Source organism: Vigna unguiculata, chromosome 6 (assembly GCF_037176805.1).
Source record: "Vigna unguiculata cultivar grain cowpea cultivar isolate G323 ecotype 2 chromosome 6, ASM3717680v1, whole genome shotgun sequence".
Lineage (NCBI taxonomy): Eukaryota > Viridiplantae > Streptophyta > Magnoliopsida > Fabales > Fabaceae > Vigna > Vigna unguiculata.
Window position 1 is genome coordinate 32,928,853 of NC_140797.1, and position 21,578 is coordinate 32,950,430.

At 27.7% G+C, this 21,578-nt stretch overlaps 3 protein-coding genes and 2 non-coding genes across 5 annotated transcripts; 3 read left to right on the top strand and 2 right to left on the bottom strand.

The window, feature by feature from the left end:
• Window positions 1-3,272: 3,272 nt before the first annotated feature.
• Window positions 3,273-6,969, top strand: LPXK (tetraacyldisaccharide 4'-kinase family protein). The gene is made up of 8 exons (XM_028075388.2): window positions 3,273-3,531; window positions 3,669-3,792; window positions 4,786-5,019; window positions 5,229-5,378; window positions 5,544-5,753; window positions 6,087-6,146; window positions 6,411-6,491; window positions 6,600-6,969. The coding sequence occupies exons 1-8, from the start codon at window positions 3,359-3,361 to the stop codon at window positions 6,759-6,761; spliced, it is 1,194 nt and encodes a 397-aa protein (XP_027931189.1). The 5' UTR covers window positions 3,273-3,358; the 3' UTR covers window positions 6,762-6,969.
• A 6,370-nt stretch (window positions 6,970-13,339) lies between these two features.
• Window positions 13,340-16,944, top strand: LOC114187381 (GDSL esterase/lipase At5g55050). Its single transcript, XM_028075626.2, has 5 exons — window positions 13,340-13,888; window positions 14,859-15,004; window positions 15,190-15,423; window positions 15,789-16,035; window positions 16,380-16,944. The coding sequence occupies exons 1-5, from the start codon at window positions 13,636-13,638 to the stop codon at window positions 16,598-16,600; spliced, it is 1,101 nt and encodes a 366-aa protein (XP_027931427.2). The 5' UTR covers window positions 13,340-13,635; the 3' UTR covers window positions 16,601-16,944.
• A 459-nt stretch (window positions 16,945-17,403) lies between these two features.
• LOC114189364 (U1 spliceosomal RNA) lies at window positions 17,404-17,561 on the bottom strand. Its single transcript, XR_003605667.2, has one exon. It is a non-coding gene; the product is annotated as a U1 spliceosomal RNA (small nuclear RNA).
• Window positions 17,562-18,837: 1,276 nt separating this feature from the next.
• On the bottom strand, window positions 18,838-18,998 carry LOC114189357 (U1 spliceosomal RNA). Its single transcript, XR_003605660.2, has one exon. It is a non-coding gene; the product is annotated as a U1 spliceosomal RNA (small nuclear RNA).
• A 287-nt stretch (window positions 18,999-19,285) lies between these two features.
• On the top strand, window positions 19,286-21,325 carry LOC114188733 (Myb domain protein). The gene is made up of 5 exons (XM_028077362.2): window positions 19,286-19,303; window positions 19,573-19,724; window positions 19,970-20,077; window positions 20,593-20,657; window positions 20,762-21,325. Exons 2-5 carry the CDS (start codon window positions 19,641-19,643, stop codon window positions 20,907-20,909), a joined length of 405 nt encoding a protein of 134 aa, XP_027933163.1. The 5' UTR covers window positions 19,286-19,303; window positions 19,573-19,640; the 3' UTR covers window positions 20,910-21,325.
• The last annotated feature ends 253 nt before the right edge of the window (window positions 21,326-21,578 follow it).

Genomic DNA, 21,578 nt, shown 5'->3' on the forward strand with positions numbered 1-21,578 from the left:
TCAAATGTATAATTAAGGTATGATAAAATGAAAAATACCTTAGATAACTAATTATTAAATTACGTTTGAAGTGGTTAAAATTAAATAGAAATATCATTAGTGACCAAAAAATTTGTCATTAAATTACAAATAAATTAGTAATTAAATTGGTCACTAAATCAAGTATCGATTCGATCATTGAATCAGTCACTAATTTAGTCATTGATTCAGATAATAAATCAACTACTACCACCAATGACGAAAAATAGTGACTGATATGAGTTACTGACTAAATCAGTCACCATTTCATGTTTTTCTTGTAGTGAATTATCATATAGTATTCCTAAATATCATTATATATATATATATATATATATATATATATATATATATATATATATATATATAATTTTAACCACTTCAAACAGAATTTAAAGTGAAAAAATTACATTATGATTAATAATGAGTTATAAAATAAAAAATAATTAGATAGAATATATCGAAATATTATTCTACATGATAAAAATAAAAACAATAAATAAAAATATTAAAAAACTAACAAATGTGTGTTTTAAAAATAATTTGAGAGACTATCGAAAAAAATCACACAAAGGAAATCAAATGTATAACTAAGGTATGATAAGACGAAAAATATCTTAGAGAACTAAGAAAACTTTTCAAATATCAACATATATACTTAATGGTTGAAAAATAACGAAAAATATTTTAATGAAACAAAAGAGTTCTTCAAATTAAATAAAAATTAATAATAATAATAATAAGTAAAGAATTTTTTTTATATTACCTTAAATTGAGAGTATAAACATTCTCATGTGAAAGGAAAATTTATAATAAATAAAAATATTAAAAAATAATATAAATATTCAAATGTGAGGCATAATATTTTTTTTTATTAACATACATCATTTTAACATAATTACATAAAAGTTATCATAAGATAAAAAATATATTAGAGATGAGAATGAGTTTCATGACAAATGAAATAATTAAAAGAAAAAAAAAAAATATATATATATATATATATATATATAGGAGTTATTTGATTAATTGTGAATATTTTAATAATTTAAACGAGAATGAAGATATGGCGGGGACGGGTATTATGGCGGGTATATGTACATCCCCATACCCATCCTCATACCCAACTGAAAAAGTCGGGGATTCCCCATACCCATACCCATACCCAGTCAATGCGGGGATTCCCCTTCAAAACGGAGACGAGTTCGGACAATACCCACGAGGACAGATTTATTTGCCATCTCTAATTATAATTACTTCTATTCATGACACATTTTTTCATTATACATTTACAGATAAAATTATACATTATGTGAATAATTTTAAGTAATTTAGAGCAAGTATTCTTGTAAATAAGTGATGAAATTGATAAAACTGACTATGTTAATCTAAAAATATGTGTGATAAACAATTTGTTATACAATTTATTGATGAATTTTGTTCTCATTCACACACACACACACACATATATATATATATATATATATATATATATATATATATATATATATATATATATATAATAACATAAAAAATGATATTTTATGGTCTATTATAACATTAAAAGTAAATGATTATAAAATGAAAAATATTATTATTATTATTATAAAAATAAAATTGTATATAAAAATATATAGATAAAAATGGTATTATATATATATAAGATAAATTAAAACATTAAATTAATTAATTATAAAATAAATAAGTATCATCAACATTTGCAATTAATTATTAACATTAAATTAAATTAAAACATTAAACTCATCAACTGCTTCTCCATAACTGAACGGGACCCACACGTTTTATCGCTAAAAAAAAAAACTAATGCAAAATCCATGAAATATAAAATCGATATCAAACTGGTAAAATCAATCAATCGATAAAAACTCAGTTTTAAAATTTTGTTTAAAATAGAAGGATGTATACAACTATAATATTGTATTTTAACATTATGTTGTATATTTTTAGTTATTAAGATAATTTAATCAATATCGATTTAACTTTCAGTATCTTAATCAATTTAGTGTAGTACAATTTTCTTAAATAACATTGCTCATTAGTTTTTTGTTATGACTATTATCAACGTAATATTTTATTGCACTAAAGGACGTCAGTCTTTTTATGGACAGATTTCTTGTAATTAATGTTGTTCGTTTTCAATGAAAAGTAAATAATAGACGATGATTTGTGAGATTATATTGTAATTTTGATCTTGTTGTTTTGAAAAGATTTACAAGATAATTTTGTAAATTTATTATTTTATCCTTTGTTATTATATGAAAAATATAGTATTTGTATCGCTAAAACTGTACTCATAGGTTGAAGGTCTGCATAAAAAACAAGATGTTTCATTTATTCTACTTCTCTTTTTTTCTATGTTGGTCGGTTTGATTTTTCATATGATACCCAAAATTTACAGAATTTTCATGGAGATACGAAGAAGTAATGGAATGGATACATTACACTCTACTTGTATATGATTTCAACTTGTTTCCTTTTTTTCCACTTACCCGATCTCATTATTGATATATCCGATTTCAAGTGCTTTAATCTTGTATTTAGATAAGTCTTGTGTTTTATTTTTTTATTGTTGTTATGTTATGGCAGGAAGTTGATGTTGTTTTGTATATGGATACATTTTATTTAATTAATAAATATTTTTAATATTTTAATTTATGTAGAAAAAATTCAAAATTAATTACAATTTATTTAATTACCATTTTATATTATATTTAATACCAATGATAATTTAATAATTTAATTTTTTCATAAATTAAATTTGATTTTTTATTTATTATATCAGTCACATCTTATACAAACTTTTACAGAGTTTACTCTCAAATCTATTTCAATATCATTTCTAAATCACTTAAAAAAAACAATACAAATTTCATCCTCAAATCCACTTTAATCAATTATATCCATCTTCTTTAAATCTTTCAACTCATGAAAACACACTCTAAAAATTAGAAGGAGTATTCTATAAGAAGATCAAGAAGATCTTGTATAATACAAAAGAAAAATAATAATAGTGTATGGATTTAATGTAAAGACAAACTTATTTATCATATTAAAATGATTTAATTAAAGGCATTTAATTCTCCATACAACTAGTTTTGTTTTTATATTTTAAAGATCTTAGGAAAATAACTTCTGAATATAAACTTTCGATAAGTTTCTATATTTATCAGAAAATATTTGCATAATTTATTAGGAAAATAATTTTTGTATTATAATAAACAATTGAAAATTAATTGGTGTGTTGAGTTAGGGTGTGGCGAAAGGGTTACATGAAGAAGAAGAAGAAGAAGAAGGAGAAGAAAAGAAAGTAAGAAAATTGATGGAGAAACTGAGAAGTGCAGTGAATGAAATAGCCTACGCTCACACTCTCTCTCACCTTACTCCATTTCACCGCTCTCTGCTCCCTTTCCTTTCCATTTCTTCCACACTCTACAAACTCGTCCTCTCACTTCGTCGCTCACTTTACCAACACCGTTTCTTTCAAGTCCAACGGTAAATTTTTCCTTTTCAGTTTGCGCTTTCGAATTTGGGAAATTGAAATTCATGAAATCGCGTTTCTAATCTTTATCCAAACAAATCCTTAAGTTCACTAACTAACCGTGTTTTCGGTGGTGTTGTTTTGTATGTAGTTTGCCGGTTCGTGTGATCAGTGTTGGTAATTTGAGTTGGGGAGGCAATGGGAAGACGCCGATGGTGGAGTTCATCGCTCTCTGCTTTTCGCGTTACGGAATTTCACCTCTAGTTCTTTCCAGGGTATTTCCTTTTTCATTCCCCGAAATAATAGCCGTTAGGGTCTCTTCTTGGTTCAATTTTTGTAGACTAGTGATTTTGTTTTTCACAGTTAGCAGAAAAAGCATAAATGATTAATTTAATTAGATAAATTGTTCGTTTTCTTAGTGCTTATTTATTAATTGATTATTAAACACTTCTAGTGTAACAAAAAAAAAATGAAATTAGTTTTTCATAAGCTTATACATAAATTAAAAAAAAAAAACTAATGTGAAATAACTTTTATAATTTAGTTTATACATAAGCTGATTCTAGGTTATGGAAAAGCTGATTTTATTTTTTCTTCTTATTTTTTTCTTCTAAAAGTGTTTATGGAAAATATATTTTATCAGACCCCTTAGACATGTTCATGTAAACTTTCTTATGAACACTCAAGCTTCTTATGTTTGTTGAAATTAAGTAATTAAAGAAGCTAAATGAAGTAATTTATACAAATTAGCTAATATTTAAACTAATTTTAACTTAAGAGAGAATCTTATTTATTTATTTTTTGAAGAAGTGTTTGTTGAATGGTGTATCCGAGTAGTGTTTTAACCCAGTCACTGGTCAGATCAATGAACTAGTTATAAAGATTCATGGCTGCTAAATTTCTTACTAAAACAAAAATCTTACTTATCCTGATGCCAAAAGGCTCCTGGATAAGCAAAGATATGAGAGAAAATAATTGTATGTAACCTTTTCAATCACACTATGTGTATCATTGGTTTCCCAATCAGACCAGTTTGACTTGCTAGTCTGAACTGGCCTAGATAACTATGATTATAAGTGCATAAATTATTGACGTAGTTTGGTAATTGGTTAATAATTAAATGTTACAGTTGCTGATGTGTGTGTTGTTTTGCAATACCTTTAGTATTTACTTCCATGTAAAATAATGACACTTGGCTATGAACTTATGACCGTTTTTCTTGATTTTCGTGCTCTTAAGTTTAAACTGAAGCGGTCAATGTCTGGCAGGGTTATGGCGGTGGGGATGAAGTCAACATGCTTAGGAGGCATTTACTTGGGACACCAACCAAGATTGGTGTTGGTGCTAACCGAGCTGCTGTTGCAAGGCAATTTATCCAAAAATATGGCTACATTGATATTTGTAAGACTTCATGGCATGAAAAACAATACCTTGAACAAAAGGTTCATGATTGTCTTGATTCAGAAAAAATTGGGGTTGTAGTTCTTGACGATGCTATGCAGGTAATGCAACTCCTCTCCCCACTTGTTTATTTTCCTCACTTTGTTGATTTACTACCTCATGATTTTGTTGCTAATGATATCCTGAAAGTACCTTGTTCCCCAATTGTGATCTGCTTCGCTGCTAGTGACACAAATGCTTGAAATTAAGATTTTATCTTTTGCCTTGACGTGGCATTTGGTCTAAACCGTATTATCTACATGTAAGGTAGCATTGGAGCTTGTGGCGAGATTTGGATATTGTAATGGTTAATGGATTAACTCTTTGGGGTAACCTTCAACTATTGCCGCGTGGACCGCTAAGGGAGCCGTTGACTGCACTTAGGCGAGCAGATGCAGTTGTAATCCATCATGCCGATTTGGTATGATAAAAATGATATATGTAGTTCCCTTTTAAGAAAAAATTGCTTACCTTTTTGGCAAGCTTTCTTTCATCAGTGTAGTTTTGCTGTTTGCATGAGCAATTTTGGTTTTGCTGAATTTTAAAAGCTTGTCATATTACTGAAAATTGTACTTTGGTAGAACAGGTTTCTGAGCATACTCTCAAGGATATTGAATCAATGATCTTAAGGATTAAAAGGTCTGTTTCTATTTTCTTTACAAAAATGGATCCAACTTACTTATTTGAGGTGGGAACTATCAATGCCAAAATACCATTGACGGCTCTTCATGAAACTACTGTATTATGTGTTTCTGCTATTGGTTCTGCGGAGCCTTTTGTGAAGCAGATTCAAAAGGTATTCCTCCGTACTAGTTACTCCTTATCCTAATGAAATTTATTTATATCTAGACACAAACATATTAATTGACTGTTTCGTTTTAACATCCTAAGACTTATCTACCATTTTACCATTTTATCTAAAATCATATAATTGTAAAATTTCTTAACTTTCGGATGTATTAGAAGTAAAATAACTCAATACTATTTAATGAAATGCTTAACTAAGTGGGTGGCATTCTTGTCACAACGCTGTATAGATTTTAAGTGGATTTTCACTTTCTTTTCTCCTTACTTTTGTCTGTATTTATTATTTGATCTCTAAACTGCAGATAACTTGATGCTGATGCAGATGCGAGCACTTTATGTTGATCGAATAGATTTCAGTGATCACCACATATTCCATGCCAAGGTACACTTTTCTCCTGAATTTGGAAGAAATAATTTGTTGACTGACGGCATACCATGTTAATTGAAAACACCATTTAAACCTGTTGTGCTTTTTTGGATGCTGTGCTGTGCTGTTAAAATGGACAATGGTTTGTAAGATAACTGCACGAGGATCATATTGAGCCTTGTCTACTTCTATTTTATTAATTTATTTTGAATTTTCTTATGTGGTTTAGTTAGACACTGACTAAGATGCTACTTTATTGTATATTTTCAATTAATCCAGGATATTGAGATAATCAGAGCCAAACTTAGAGAACTAGAGGAGAAGTTTGGTTCCAAACCAGTTGTTGTAATAACTGAAAAGGTAAGTAGTCATACTTCCCATATACATTTTGTTGTGTGTAGTGTATGTAGTATTGAGTTACATATATTTCTTAGCCTCTGGAATCAAATCATTATTTCTTCTTGGCAGGATTATGATAGGGACCCTGAAATTCTTAAGCAATTGTATCCATTTAGAGTTTTTGTTCTCTGTTCTGTTTTGAAGATTCTACCCTATAGTGGAAGCACAGAGGATAGCTTTAAGAAATTTCTGAAGGACCATTTAAAATTAGAATGGCCTCCGGCACATTAGTCCTATCCTATGTCACTGGTCCTGGTTACTTTTATATAGTTGATGGTTTTTTTCCCCCGAATTACGCAAGGGACCAATAAAGTTGATACTTATTGTTTTTCAGAGACTGATAATGTACTAGGCACAAAGGGTGAATGATGGAACAATTAAAGTATCTCTGATTTATAATCTTGAGGAATATTTAGTTACTTTTTCTTTAAGGACCAAATTGAGTAGAGTGATTGTTTTTTCAAGACCGGATTTTACTTTTTATCAATTTAGCATATGAAATTCTTAGTATTAGTCAATTTAGTTTCTAAAGTTTTGAAAATATTATCTTAGTCTTTGAAATTACCAAACGACAGGTATCATTTGTAGAGTAATTCTTATTTCAGTAATTAGATTGTTCTTTCCCATCTCATGATGTAGAAGAGGATGAGGTAGAGTTCAAATCCATAAAATCGGCATCATAATCTAATCATCTTTCTTGTTTGAAAGTGAACAACCTTTTCATGTAATTCAACAATTCAGAACAGATCTCCTTGATATATCTTTCCCTGAGATCCTTCCAGACCTCAAAAGTAGATTCCACCTAGTGCAATCTTTGTGTAAATGATTGATCTGATTCTTGATTAACCTGTAATAGGACCCTGCATGATCCAAAAGGTAGATAATGTCTAGATTTGAAGAGAGTTTCATCTATAAAATGGATTTTTATTCTTCAAAACAAGAATAATAGCATCACAGCATCACGCATAGGTTTTCATTAGAATCAAGAAAACAAGTGCTCAAAGAATCTTTGGAAGGATTAGTCCTTGCCAATCTAACGAATCCCCTAAAATTAGTCTTTATAGGGTAATTTTGTAGTTTCTTTGAATACCACCACCACACAATGTGTTGAACTAAAAGTTACATAAAATAATTGAACTATCAGAAACTATAGAATTATTGAATTTTAGGTATTAATATTATGAAAGACTTATAAATATATTGAAACAAGCAAACAACAAAATATCATAACTAAATGTTAACTTCACACTATTTCTTTCCCTTGTTTACTTATGAACCAATAATTTTTTTTTATATGCTTGCCATGAACTCAAACAAAACGGAGGGTAACGTGTTATTATTAAACTCATAAATTTTCGATTGGGACAGAGCCAAATAGAGCATCAATAAGGTCACAAATATCACAATTTCCTTTTTTTTTTTCTTTGTAGATATCTCAACACAAGTTATGATAATAATAAGTTGAAGCTGTTTAAGATATAATAGTGACTTGTATCCAACGGATTGATAGTGATTGTTGCGACGTGGTGCGACAAGTTATAACATCTTTCACTATACTTAATTAAATATTATGCTGAATTTCGATTTACTAAATGTTATAATGTGATTTGCAATATTATATAATTAAGTTGAAAGCTTAGTTTCGATTAGTAATAATTGTTTTAAAAATTATCATTATAATTATACAAGTTAAAAAATTTGTTAACATTAGCACAGCATTCAAATATGTAATAGAAGTCTATTATCTACTTCTCGGATTCTCTAAATTTGTCATGACTTTTTTAATATATATATATATATATATATATATATATATATATATATATATATATATATATATATCCTTCAATGAATAAACCAATTTATACAATTTGATTTGAATTAATTTTACACTAATTCTATTTTTTTTATTAAAAAAATATGTTTTCTTTTCATCTTTTAAATTAAAATATAATAATAAAAAATATGTTATTCAAAATCTGATACATATATTGAATAATAAGTTTATGAGTAATTATATGCCTTCTATTGTTTTTTTTTTCTTCTACTTTGGATTTGCTCCAATGAATTTATGGTTAATTTCACAACAAATTAAATTACATTGATGTTGGATATCACTCAAATTAAATATTTCATATTAGGACTATTAAAGACAGTCTTGTAGGTCAACAAGGTTTTTTAGATGTACTAGATGGTGAAGCCAAACTTGATGTTTCAAATTTCAATGTCATTTTAAGTGATTATTATCATTTTTCATAATTTCCATATCAACTAAAAAGAAAGAAAACATTAGAGTAGCTACTATAAATTTTTTAAAGGATAAACATCTTATGTAAAACATAATGAAAAAAATAGAAATTATTCATTTTTTTTTATATAACTAGGGAGAGAAGTTTGTCAATAGGGAATTGTGTATAAATGTATTTTGAAAGTTAGTTAACAGTTTTTATTTATCTATGTGGTATTCTAAGCATTTTTTTTTTCTTTTCAAATTCGTTATAGTGAGATTGTATTAATTTCATAAAAAATATTATTATTAAAAATGGACCATTTTTAATTATATAATAATTTACGATTCGATCATTATTAATTTTGTTAAATTATAATTAATCTTAAAATTGAAATACTAATGACAGAAAGTAATGTATTAATATATAAAAAAAAGAATGGGAAATAAAACTATGTTTGTATAAGTCCACTTCAATTCAACTTTAACAGATAAGACTTGTTTGAATGGAATATGATTTTTCTCGACATATAGAGTGAGGTTTGGGTTAAAGGTCTTTGGCAAATTTCTTCTCCTAACTCAAATATTTCTTTGACTAGCTTCTACTTGTATTGAAATACAATTTTTTAATATCGCGGAAATTCCATTTCAGAATAAATGAGAGAAAATCAAAGAATTATGTTAGGTAAATACATTTACTTTGTTACAGCATGCATGTAGATTAATACTTTTTAATGTCGGTTTTATCTTTTTACTTATCACCAGTTAAATATAAAGACTAATTTTCTTTGGGGGATTTAAGGGGTAAATAGGTGAGATCTTTCTAAGTTTGAGTTTTATTCTCTATAAAACCTTAGTAAGTTTTTATTTCTTCATTTACTAATAGACTAAAATTTACTAAATTTTTGAGATTTTTTTTTTTAAAGAAACTAAAACTTTGAAGGATCAAAACTCACTTTACACAGTATAAGCTAAGGCTTTATTCTTATTTTTTATTCTTATTAGAATTATGAATGAATTATTTTAATAGTTAAATAATAACAATTAAATAAAAAAACCTTGAAGTATTATATTTAACTAAAAATAATGAGCCACGTCATACATCTTTTTACGGCGCCCACCAAATAACGTGAAAATTAATAATTAACTTATTTGTTATACTTAGCATAAGTATCTTTTAAGACAGACAAATTTTGCTTGAGAACAATATAAATTTGACATGTACTTAAAATCCTACAATTTCAAATTCAAATCATAGCTAATAGAATATTAAATGCCTTTTACTATGAAAAAAACATCAAATTAAACACGAGTTAGAGTTAATAGAATGACATCAAATGTTCACTAATCTTATCAAATTAAATATGAACTGTGAAAAAGAAGTACTTCTAATTAAAAAGAATAAAATAATTATTTTCTCAAAATAATATTACATTTTTTAATATGAACTAGTAAAATACGTATATATGTTCACTTTTTTATAATAACAATAATTAATAAAATTATTATTATTAATCTATATATAAAAATTATAATTACAGATAATTTGAAATAGACAAGTATCAAATTATAACAATTTCTTTTATATATAAAATTTTAAAATTTAAAAGTTTGTTTTAATAAGTAGTTGAAATAGCATTAACGATGCCGCGTGGAAATAAAGACAGAGACTGAGTTGTCGGCAAATTTTGTTTTGAAACCGTTTCCTTTGGTTTGGTTTGGTTTTAAAGTTATGATGTGTGAGGCTTAAAATTTGTCCAACTTTATCTGAAAACATGAATAATAAAAGAACAAGACCATACCTTCCAGGGGAAGTCAAATTTTAGTTCTTGAAAAAACCTTTTTTTTTTTCAAATTTTCTGAGATTTTAGATCATCACTTCGCATTTCAATGAACTAATTCCTTTGAAATTAATGTTAACAAAAGCCTCATCATTGATGTTTGCTGTGTTCATATTAGGAATTGATTGCAGCATCAACCTTCTTCATGGATTTTTTTTTTCTTTGCCAATAAATGGTGTGTGTGGGTCTTTCAAGATATTCAATATGTTCCACTTCAATTGGTTATAAATTAATTCATACAAGATAGAAAAAAAAAATTATAATATTATTTTTAATTTAAAATTTCAATATAATAAGGTTATTAGTCGTTTTCTTTCAAACTCGTACTTTTCTCTCTCTCCATGTGTATATATATATAGATAATACTAACATAATCTGTGTATACATTTTTTAAATATGTGTGATATTATATTAATAGGTGATAATATTGTAATATTATTAAGGTAATATATAAACTAAATTATATTTATTAAAAATGAAATGAAATATATCAAAATAGATGAAAGAATAACCATTGATAAATAAAGAAGAAGAAAAGAAGGAAAGATAGTCGATTTTATAAAAAACTGGTAAAAGTAACTGTCAATTTTAAAAAATTTAAAAAATTATTATATTTAAAAAGTAAAATTGGTATTTTAAATTGTGAACATAAAAAAAAGGAGAATCTCCTTTATATATACAAAATAATGATATACTTATTCCAAAAATAATTTTTATTGCATGTTAATTTTTACTTTGTAACAATAAAAATATAAAATTAATTCTTCTAATTATTATCAAAATAAAAATATTAAATTTATAATTTTTTTTTAAATTACAAAATTAAACATCAAATAATTAATAAACTAAGTTATGTTAATTAATAAGAGTAAAATAGTGTGTATACTAAAAGGTGATTATCAAGTAGTTATCAGTTATCGGAGACAATCATCACATTAATAACCAATATATATATATATATATATATATATATATATATATATATATATATATATATATATATATATATATATATATATATATATGAAAACATTCTTTAACGAGAGACATTCCAAAAAAAAAAAATTATGAAAAAATTACATTATTTTATAATACATTAATGATCTTTTAAAATTTAACTACAATAATATCATGATTAATTATATTCTGATGACCTATTTATAAACTTAAAATTATAAAAAAGAATGATATTTTGACTATTAAACTTTGACAACGTTTTTTACAATATGAGGTGTCATATTCTAAATGGTTTTTGAATATTGAAAATGAGAAAAAGGAGAAATAAAAAACCACATAAAAGATAACACCTAAGGTTGTAAGAAAAAGTTGTCAAAATTTAGTAGTCAAAAAATTATTTTCCAATTATAAATGATACTAGTTATAATAATTAAATATAAAAATCTAATATTGTATTGTAAGTTTATGAAAATTATTAACTTTTGCAATATTTATTTATGTTTCAAAAAATGTTTTAATAATCTAAAATTAAAGTTTTAATAATAAATTTCAATTCTTTAAAATATTCATTAATTTTATAGATAATTATATACTAAATAATAAAATATAAATTGATATATATATATATATATATATATATATATATATATATATAACTTAAGTATTTTACAAGTATAATAATATTTTACAAAAAAAATCTGTGAATAAAATATTATATTTTATTAATTATTAAAAAAATATAAAAATAAAAGTACCTTATAATTTTGAATTAAAATAATTAAAAAATTAAATATATTCGTACTCAATTAGAAAAAATAAAAAATAAAAATATTCCTTTTCTATAAAATATATTAAACAAATCTTTATTTTGATTTGAATTATATTTTAAGTAAACATTTAAATGTATTTATATTACTTATAATACATGTTTAATAGAAATAAAAATTATGAATTTAAAATTAATGATATAAATATATGCTTTAACATTTAGTATATAATTATCTATAAATTTATATTATAAAAGAACAAATTTATATTATTAAAAATTAACTAAAATATAAATAAATATTATGAAAGTTAATAGTTTTAATAAATTTATAACATTATATAAATTTTTTATATTTAATTATTATAAATAGTATAAATTATAATGTTAATGTTGCAAGTAGTCACATCCAAATATATTTAATTGCAATTATAATTATAATTTGATTATATCCAATTAAATATTAAATATATAAGACTTTTTATATAAATAATTTGGATTAAATATATTTCTAATATTTAAAGTTAGATGTAAAATTAGAATTCATTCATGTTTTAAATTTTGGATACATTTTAGTCTTTAAAATTAAAAAATGAATTGATTCAATCTTTTTAACTAAACAAATTAATTTTTTTTATTTGTTAAATATTGTTCAAAATTGACATTTAAGTCGATCAAATAGTATACACAACTTAAATATTAATTCAACCATAAATTTTGTTTAGCACAAAAAAATATAAGTAATTTAGGTTAAGTCCACCAAATGTATTTATTTTGAAAGTTTAAAGATAAACTAAATTAAAGTTTGAGAGAAATAAATTCTAATTTCCTCTCACATTTTAAGAATTACAAATTTACTTAACCCAAATAATTTTATACTGAAATAATTGTCAAAATGGATGTTAATAGAGAGGAAAGAGGAAAAATTTAAATAAGAGATATTATTGATTTTCTAAAAAAGAATCAAACACAACTATTATTTCATTTATCTAACTAATGAATTCAAAATGAGATAAAAGGACTGTATGCATATACACACACTGTGTCTATGAAAATTTAGAAGTTAGTGACTTCAATATTCCTGAGAGACAAAGACAATTTAAATGTGTGGTTCTGCCATCACCAAACACCAATTTATTACAAATCAAAGACACGATATGAACTAGATTGGGTTCACATTCAATATCTGAGACTACACTTCGGTTCAATTTCTGTGACTCAATTCTCCTTTTCACACTCATCAACTTTCTGATTTTTCCATCTTTAAATCTCTGTCTGTTTCCACACACCAATTCTCAGAAGGATCATTCCAACATGGGAAACAGAACTGTGATCACAAATTCTCTTCTCTTTCTCTGTTTCTTCATCTTCTTCAGCTTAGAACACTTGGAGGCTCAAAAGGCTCCTGCAGTTTATGTGTTTGGAGACTCAATTGTTGATGTTGGCAACAACAATTACTTGCCTTTATCCATTGAAAAGGCCATTCTTCCTCACTATGGCATTGATTTTCCTACTAAGAAACCCACCGGCAGATTCACCAATGGCAAAAATGCTGCAGATTTAATTGGTGAGTGATTCAAGATTGATTTACTCTGTGATTTGGGTCATCAAATCAAAACTTTATGCGTTTTTTCATAGTATTTGAAGATGAACAATCTTTAACTTACATCATTGAAATCTTTCTATTCTCCTGTTTATTTCTTATAGTTTCTGCATGTTTCTCTTCTGCTGCATGTGTAGTAAGTTAGAAGTCTTATGTTGCTGTGTTACCAACCAAATTTTTACACTCACTTTACATCCATTATTTTACCTTCTTTCTTTATAAATATAAAAGTTTACTTTTTAATAATTATTTTACCTTAAAAATGGGTTGTCAAATAACTATTTATGTGTCAAAAAATCGTTTACTAGAATTAAAAAGTTTCAATTGGATAATATTTTTCTATACAAATAAATATGACTCGTATTTTTTTTATTTTCACCCTCTATTTTCTAATATGACTTAGTGTGGGTCATTGATTAATATATTATTATCTCTTTTTCTGAAAGAATCAATGATTTATACTAAATCACATCAAAAAATAGGAGTCAAAGTATAATTTTTCAATAAATATCTAACATGGACAAGGATCAGAGGGCAACACTTTAACCTATTACTCATTGATTTCTTCATATATTTTCTTTTGTAAGAAAATCATGGATGATGGGATAACTTCCAAAAGTCCTAAAAGGGTCATCAACATGGGAATAAAAAAAGTATATTTTTTTTTGTATTGACTTCAGAAAGAAAATTATAGTTTAAACATGGAATGTAGGGAAACCAAAGGCACTTTCTTTATAGCAATGTGGTAAATAAAAGAAAGACATTTTCTTTTTTATTAGGGGCAATGAAAACTTGTATTGGACATAAAAAATAGAAAAAAGTTAATATGATTGTTTTATTTGTTGTTGTTTTTGCATGCATATTGATAATAGTAGCACAAAGTTACAAATTGTGTTTTGCTAATATTGGCATGAAATGAATTGTTGGGTGACAGCTGAAAAATTGGGTCTACCCACTTCACCACCTTATCTCTCCCTTCTCTCAAAAGTTCACAATTCCAACAAAAACATATCTTTTCTGAATGGTGTTAACTTTGCCTCTGGAGGTGCTGGAATATTTAATGCCTCAGATAAAGGTTTTGTAAGTACAATTTTCTCTACTATTACTTTTATTCATCATATTTAGGAGATTATAATATAACAGGAATTACTATACCAAGAAAAAAAAAACAAAAGTAAAAGAGCAAAATGACCCTTAAGAAGCACCTCAAAATAATAAGAAAATCTTCCCCAAATGAGTTATCTCTTATGAGACATTTCTTGCAGATGCAATCAATTCCTTTGCAGAAACAAGTGGACTACTACTCACAAGTGCATGAAACACTTAGACAGCAAATAGAAGCATCTTCTCTTGAGAAACACCTTTCAAAGTCTATTTTCATTGTGGTGATTGGTGGCAACGATGTCTTTGGTTATTTTGACTCAAAGGATCTTCAAAATAAAAACACTCCTCAACAGTATGCAGATTCCATGGCTTCCACATTGAAACTTCAACTACAGGTAAATGACATGGTTGTAAAAAGTAAGCAACAACTTGGTGTGTGATTGAACAGTTGAAAATTCAATTATGAGTCTAAATTTTACATTGAGTAACAACCAAGAAGTTGAACACCTTATAAGGATAAAAACTCATAGACCCATTGTCTTAAAGGTTTTGGATTGAGAATAATGTTAATTATGTGGTTGGACTCGGGTATTATTGGTATTATATCTCTCCAGTGAATCTTCCTCCTCTAAAGACCTAACATTAACTTGTGCTTGCAAACTTCATGAACATTTGTCTAAAACCATGTTGATGGATATTTCAATGTAACTTTAGGTAACCAAAAATGGATCTAAACACATACTTTATTTTGGTTTGGCAGAGATTATACAACAATGGTGCAAAGAAATTTGAGATTGCTGGTGTTGGTCCAATTGGGTGCTGCCCTGCATACAGGCTTAAGAACAAAACAGAATGTGCTTCTGCAGCAAATGATTTGTCAGCCAAATACAATGAAGCTCTTCAATACATGTTAAAGGAATGGAAGTTGGAGAAAAAAGACATAAATTATTCCTATTTTGATACTTATGCTGCCCTCCAAGACCTCATTCACAATCCAACTTCTTATGGTATTAACATATTACCCTTTTTACCTTTACATTATTATTGGTGTAGATATTGGATATTAGGTCACCACCATGCCTCAGACAAATTTTTTCATATACACCTTTTCAAAATGATTCATAACAAGTTCATAATCATTATAAGCGTTTAAAATGAATTAAAAGTCCCGCATCGAATAAAAAAAAAAAAAACTAGTATATAAATAGGAAGACTCGTAGTATCAAATCTTCCATCACAAACTTTACAAAACATGTAATAAAAACTTACATGTCGAAAAGTATGTGATTTGTAGAAAATTACTTAGATTGAGATGAGAAGATGTTCACCAAAGTGTGTATTCCATTTTCAGGATTTGTTAATGTAAAAGGTGCTTGTTGTGGACTTGGTGAGTTGAATGCACAAATTCCATGTCTACCAGTGTCAAGCATTTGTTCCAACAGACAAGACCATGTTTTCTGGGATGCATTCCATCCGACAGAGGCAGCTTCTCGCATATTTGTGGATGAAATATTCAAAGGACCTTCAAAATTCATATCTCCTATTAATATGGAACAGCTATTGGCTATCTGAATTGGAAAATCAGTGATTACCCTTTGTAATCTACCACTTTTTTTCTGGGGTTACTTGTTATGAAACAACAACAGAATAGAGAAAGGAAAAATAGATTATTGTTTAAAGGATTCACACCAATAGCACTAAACCTTTGCTTCTTAATGTTATCAGTTCCAGTAATATCAGAATTCAGTCTTCTTAAATAAAGTCTCAAGTATAATGAAAAAATATTACAAAGGTTATGTACTAAAGATGACCACACCATTGTCATTTAATTATGTGTATTATTGGTTCAGATTCTGAGAAACTTTAACCTGTTTGTTGACATATTACATTCAATAATACTTGTTTTGTTGAGTACAGTGGGGAGTTTATACTCTGTTCTTTCTGTGGTTATTGTGAACTTTCGATATGAAACATGGCAATGCAACACAAAACTAAGTAGTTAGTTTGATTGAATTGATCTTGTGATCCAAGAACATGGATAGAAATTATCGTAAGGGATCACAGAATTGCTGGATGAGAAAGCACGATAGCTAAGAAACAAGGAGGAGTAAAATCTGTAAGTGTAAAAACAGTTTTATGCCAATAAACAAGTTTGTAAGTGAAACCAAACACACTATGAAAATCAGTTTTATAACATATTTTAAATTAATATTATTTCAAGAAAATCGGTTTTGAAAAGTTAATTAAATTAGTTTTGATTCATAAAAACACGTTTACAATAAACTTTTAAAAGTATTAGACAAATTAACAACTACCATTTTCCATACATATCTACATATTTGAACTCATAGAATAGAAGTCTTCAATACAGTTATATAAGGGCCGCGCAAAACGCAGGGCCACACCCACAAATTACGATGTAGGTACTACAATATTGTAGACCTTAGAGCAGGGGCGTTCCAAGTGCAATGAAAGCCGCTGATCTAGGCCATGGACCTTCTTGATCGTCCATTGACCCCATCCAGGTATGTAAGTTTTCACTCACTTACTTTCAATCTTATACTTCATCCTCCAATTTGTTTTCGCTATCATTTTTGATGTGGGACTCTTCTGCATACCATACTTCAAACATCGGAGGTTTTTGTTTGGCATTTGTTTCTTTATAAAAGGCCTGTAAAATTAATTTTCTAACATAGAATTAATATGTGTTTAGTTTCCAAAATCAATTGAAAGATAATAAATTTATGTATTTATTTAATTTCCAAATTTAATTAAAAGATAAAGATTTATATGTTGAATGAGAACAATTTTTTTCCGACACTGAACCAACCACATAAATTTAATATATGTGCATTTTCTCAAATTGTGCTTCAAGTAAGTTTGGAAAGCTAACTAGTGCAAAATCTATTTTGCATTGAGCTTTCAAAAGTAACTCTCAATTTACCACATTTCAACAGTTTCACCCTTTGTTTTAAATAAGGGAGGGCAGGTTATTTATATTTCATTTGATTGGTCAGGGACTAATTGAAAATTAAGTTGTGGTAATTCTAGAGATTTTCCGAGAAAAAAAGAAATATCTTCAACGTTAATCGTACCATGTGAAAGTAGTGATGCAACTTTATATAGTCATTCAATTTGAATGTTACACGAAGAACATGAATCAGATGAAGAAACAAGAAGACCTAAAATGTAGATCATAATATGAATGACAGATTTGGATTTCTATATATCCACTGGTGTATTTCATTGTGCGATATATATATATATATATATATATATATATATAGATCCATTCTTAAGCAAAGCTACCCTATGATTTTTCCAGTTCTGGAAACCATTTCTATAATCAATTTATCATTCATTAAATTAAATACAAAACCGAATCTAAAACTATTGGAACTTTATCATTACCAAACTAAATGATTAAATTCCATATTCAATTAAACTTTGCATAGATTTAGTATACGGAGATTGTTAAACTTACAAACAGAAACTAGAACCAAAGTAGTAAAAAGAAAACAGGAAGGTTGTTGAACTTATAAACAAAAACTAGAACCAGGTAGAAAACAGAAAACATTGATTAGTGAACTTATAAACAAAAGATTGTTAAACTTATAAACAAAAACTAACCAAGTAGAAAACAGAATACATTGATTAGTAAACTTATAAAAAAAATGTTAATTAATAAACAAAAACTAGAACCAAGTAGAAAACAGAAAACAATGTTTATTAATAAACAAAAACTAAAACCAAGTAGAAAACAGACAACATTAGTTAGTTAACATAGATAAATATTGAATTAGGAATAGGAGAGGGCTGCGCGGACGCAAGCCCCCACTACCACAAATTATGATGTAGGTTCTGTCCATAGGACAGACCTTAGAGTAATGCCCCTCCCATGTGCAATGGAGGTCAGTACCCTAGGCCATAGACCTTATTGATCGTCTATTGACCCCACCCAGGTAAGTGAGTATTAACGTTGCCAAAGCTTAAATTTTATAGCTCGTCCAATCCCTTACATTACCTGAATTTTTCAGTGTGGGACTAATCTACTTCTAATGATCATGCACAGGTATGTGATGTTCTAAGAGCATTTATCTCCCACAAATCGATGGCATGGGATGTACTCTTACGTTTCATCTTCAATCATTCAGTAGACATGTTTCTGTGTCTTCTTGGTTAAACAATTTACACACCCATTGATGTTGTTCTTTCGATTCTGCATATCCTCTTGTGACCATTGATGAAAGCCACACACAGATAAAGAAACATTCTGTAAGACTTCAGTATTTAATCATCTAGACCAAACTACAATGAGAAAATCTTAGAACATTTTGACATTCATCGAGAATGATTCAATTTCCACATTACTCTTATCTTAAATTAAGTATTTTTTGTAAGATTTTATTTTATTATTTAATTATAAACTGTTATATTTATACATATGAAAAATTTGTTGGTTTTTATAATAATTGTTTAAGTTATATAGTATATATAATATTTATGAAAATATATAAATATTAAACTCTTACTATATTCCACAGTGCAGATGAAGTAAGAATGAAACTACTGAAGTGAACAAAACCTGTGTTTGGAGAACTACCTTGGAACCATGCTGGCGGCGATTCGGAGAATGACGACAGTGGCCGGAGAAACTGCGCGCATAACCAGATTCTCTCTTCATGCCCCAAAACACGTTAGTTACTTTTTCTCTCTATTGTCTTCATACCCACCCTTCTATTGGTATTTTTCCTTAACTATATTTAATCGTTTAGGTTGCAATAGATTGGGTTAATATCTTTTGAGCATGCGTCAATTGATGAAAATTTTCAGATTTATTGCAAGGTTGAAATTTGTAAATAGAATTGATGGAACTGTTATGTCTTCCATAAGTAATAATGATCACGGTTTCTTGTTTTAAAATTTTTGTTTTTGTTTCAGGTAGAGGTGGAATTTGGCGATGGTAGAATGTTCAAGTTATCAGCTGAATTTCTCAGAATAAATAGTCCCGCAGTTGATGGGAAGATTAGGTCAATTGGAGGTGAAAAGGTACTACTCGTAGCAGAGGTTTTGGGAGCTTCTCAGCATTTAATGGTTGAATTAGGATGTGTTTGGAAAAGTTTCTTTGCATATATATTTGGGCTTATAATGAGAAGCACTTGTTTTAAGTGGTTGAGGCAGCAGATTGTGAAAGTAGCTCATGATTTGTCTCTACGCTGTTTTCAGATTATTTCAGTTAACTCCACAGGATAGCTTATGAAAACAGCTACAATTTATAGGAAATCAGTTTAATCCTATTTCCTTCTTTATTATTAAAACCACTTATGCATGTGAGTTAGTTCTACAATCGTTAGATGAAAGAACTTCTACAAAGTTGAAGCCGTGAGTTAGTTCATTTTCCTTCTTATCCAAACAGGGTCTTATTCTATAAGAGCACTTAATCAAGCTATTTACCCAAATGCGCCCAATAACAATGTCCTTTCTAATATAATCGATTTTGAGATTTTGAATTGAATTCTATTGGTTCCTTTCTAGTTATGCTTCCTTTGATGAACTTGAACCAGGTGATATCTGGGAGACGCCATGTAGGAATCATGTCTGCAGAACCAGTGGGAAACTATGGGGTGAGGTAACACAACAAGCTTTGGCATTGGTTCTAAATTTCAGAGTCCTTGTTTTATTGTCCGTCTGAACTAGACTGCAATGCATGATTGTTGAATTTGGCTGGTTCAGGTTCAATTTTGATGACTTGCATAAGACTGGTATTTATTCCTGGGACTATTTTTATCATCTGGGGAGCAACAAGTTTACCCTTATGAGAAATTACATTAAAACTTTGAAGAAGCATGGACTTAGTAGGGATCCAAGAGGAAGGAAATGATGCAGACTTTAGTTTAACCACCCAAATATAGCTTGAGATTTGGTGGCAGTTGTCAAATATCAGCATGGCACTCTGATAGCTTCATTTGTTGAAGGGTTTGAGTTCAATGAATGGTGAATTATGGATATCAATACTATTGGAGAAGAGAGGGGAATAAAGGAAGGTTTTCCATCCTTTCCGGTTCTTGTTTTTTTGTGAGGAAAGGATAATCTGCGAAGGCAGTTCTGTATTTTCTAGAGAGCTCTTGATTCCATTTTAGATCTTGTTGTATTTTAATTACTGTACCTTGCTTCTTTATTCTTCTTCTTTACTCATATTCATCTATTAAAATCTGTAATCTTTAAAATTCTTTTGACTTACCTGCAAAGTGATCTGAAAAATATTATGGACTTTAATGGAAAAACCCATTTTTTCCTGGTGTTTGGTGATTATGCCAAAACCCTTATAATGCTCATCTTTCCGCTGTGAAAACTTATATTATAAAAACTTTACAAGGCACAATGAACATGATTGGGAGTAGAAAAGGTATCAGTTTTTTTTATTCTCTATCAAGAAGCCAACAGAAAAAGGTAAATATTTCTTCAAAATAAGCTATTTTAACGGTACTGAATATAATTAGCTTTAAAATAAGTCTTCTGTTATATATTTGAATAATTTGATCCCTTAAGA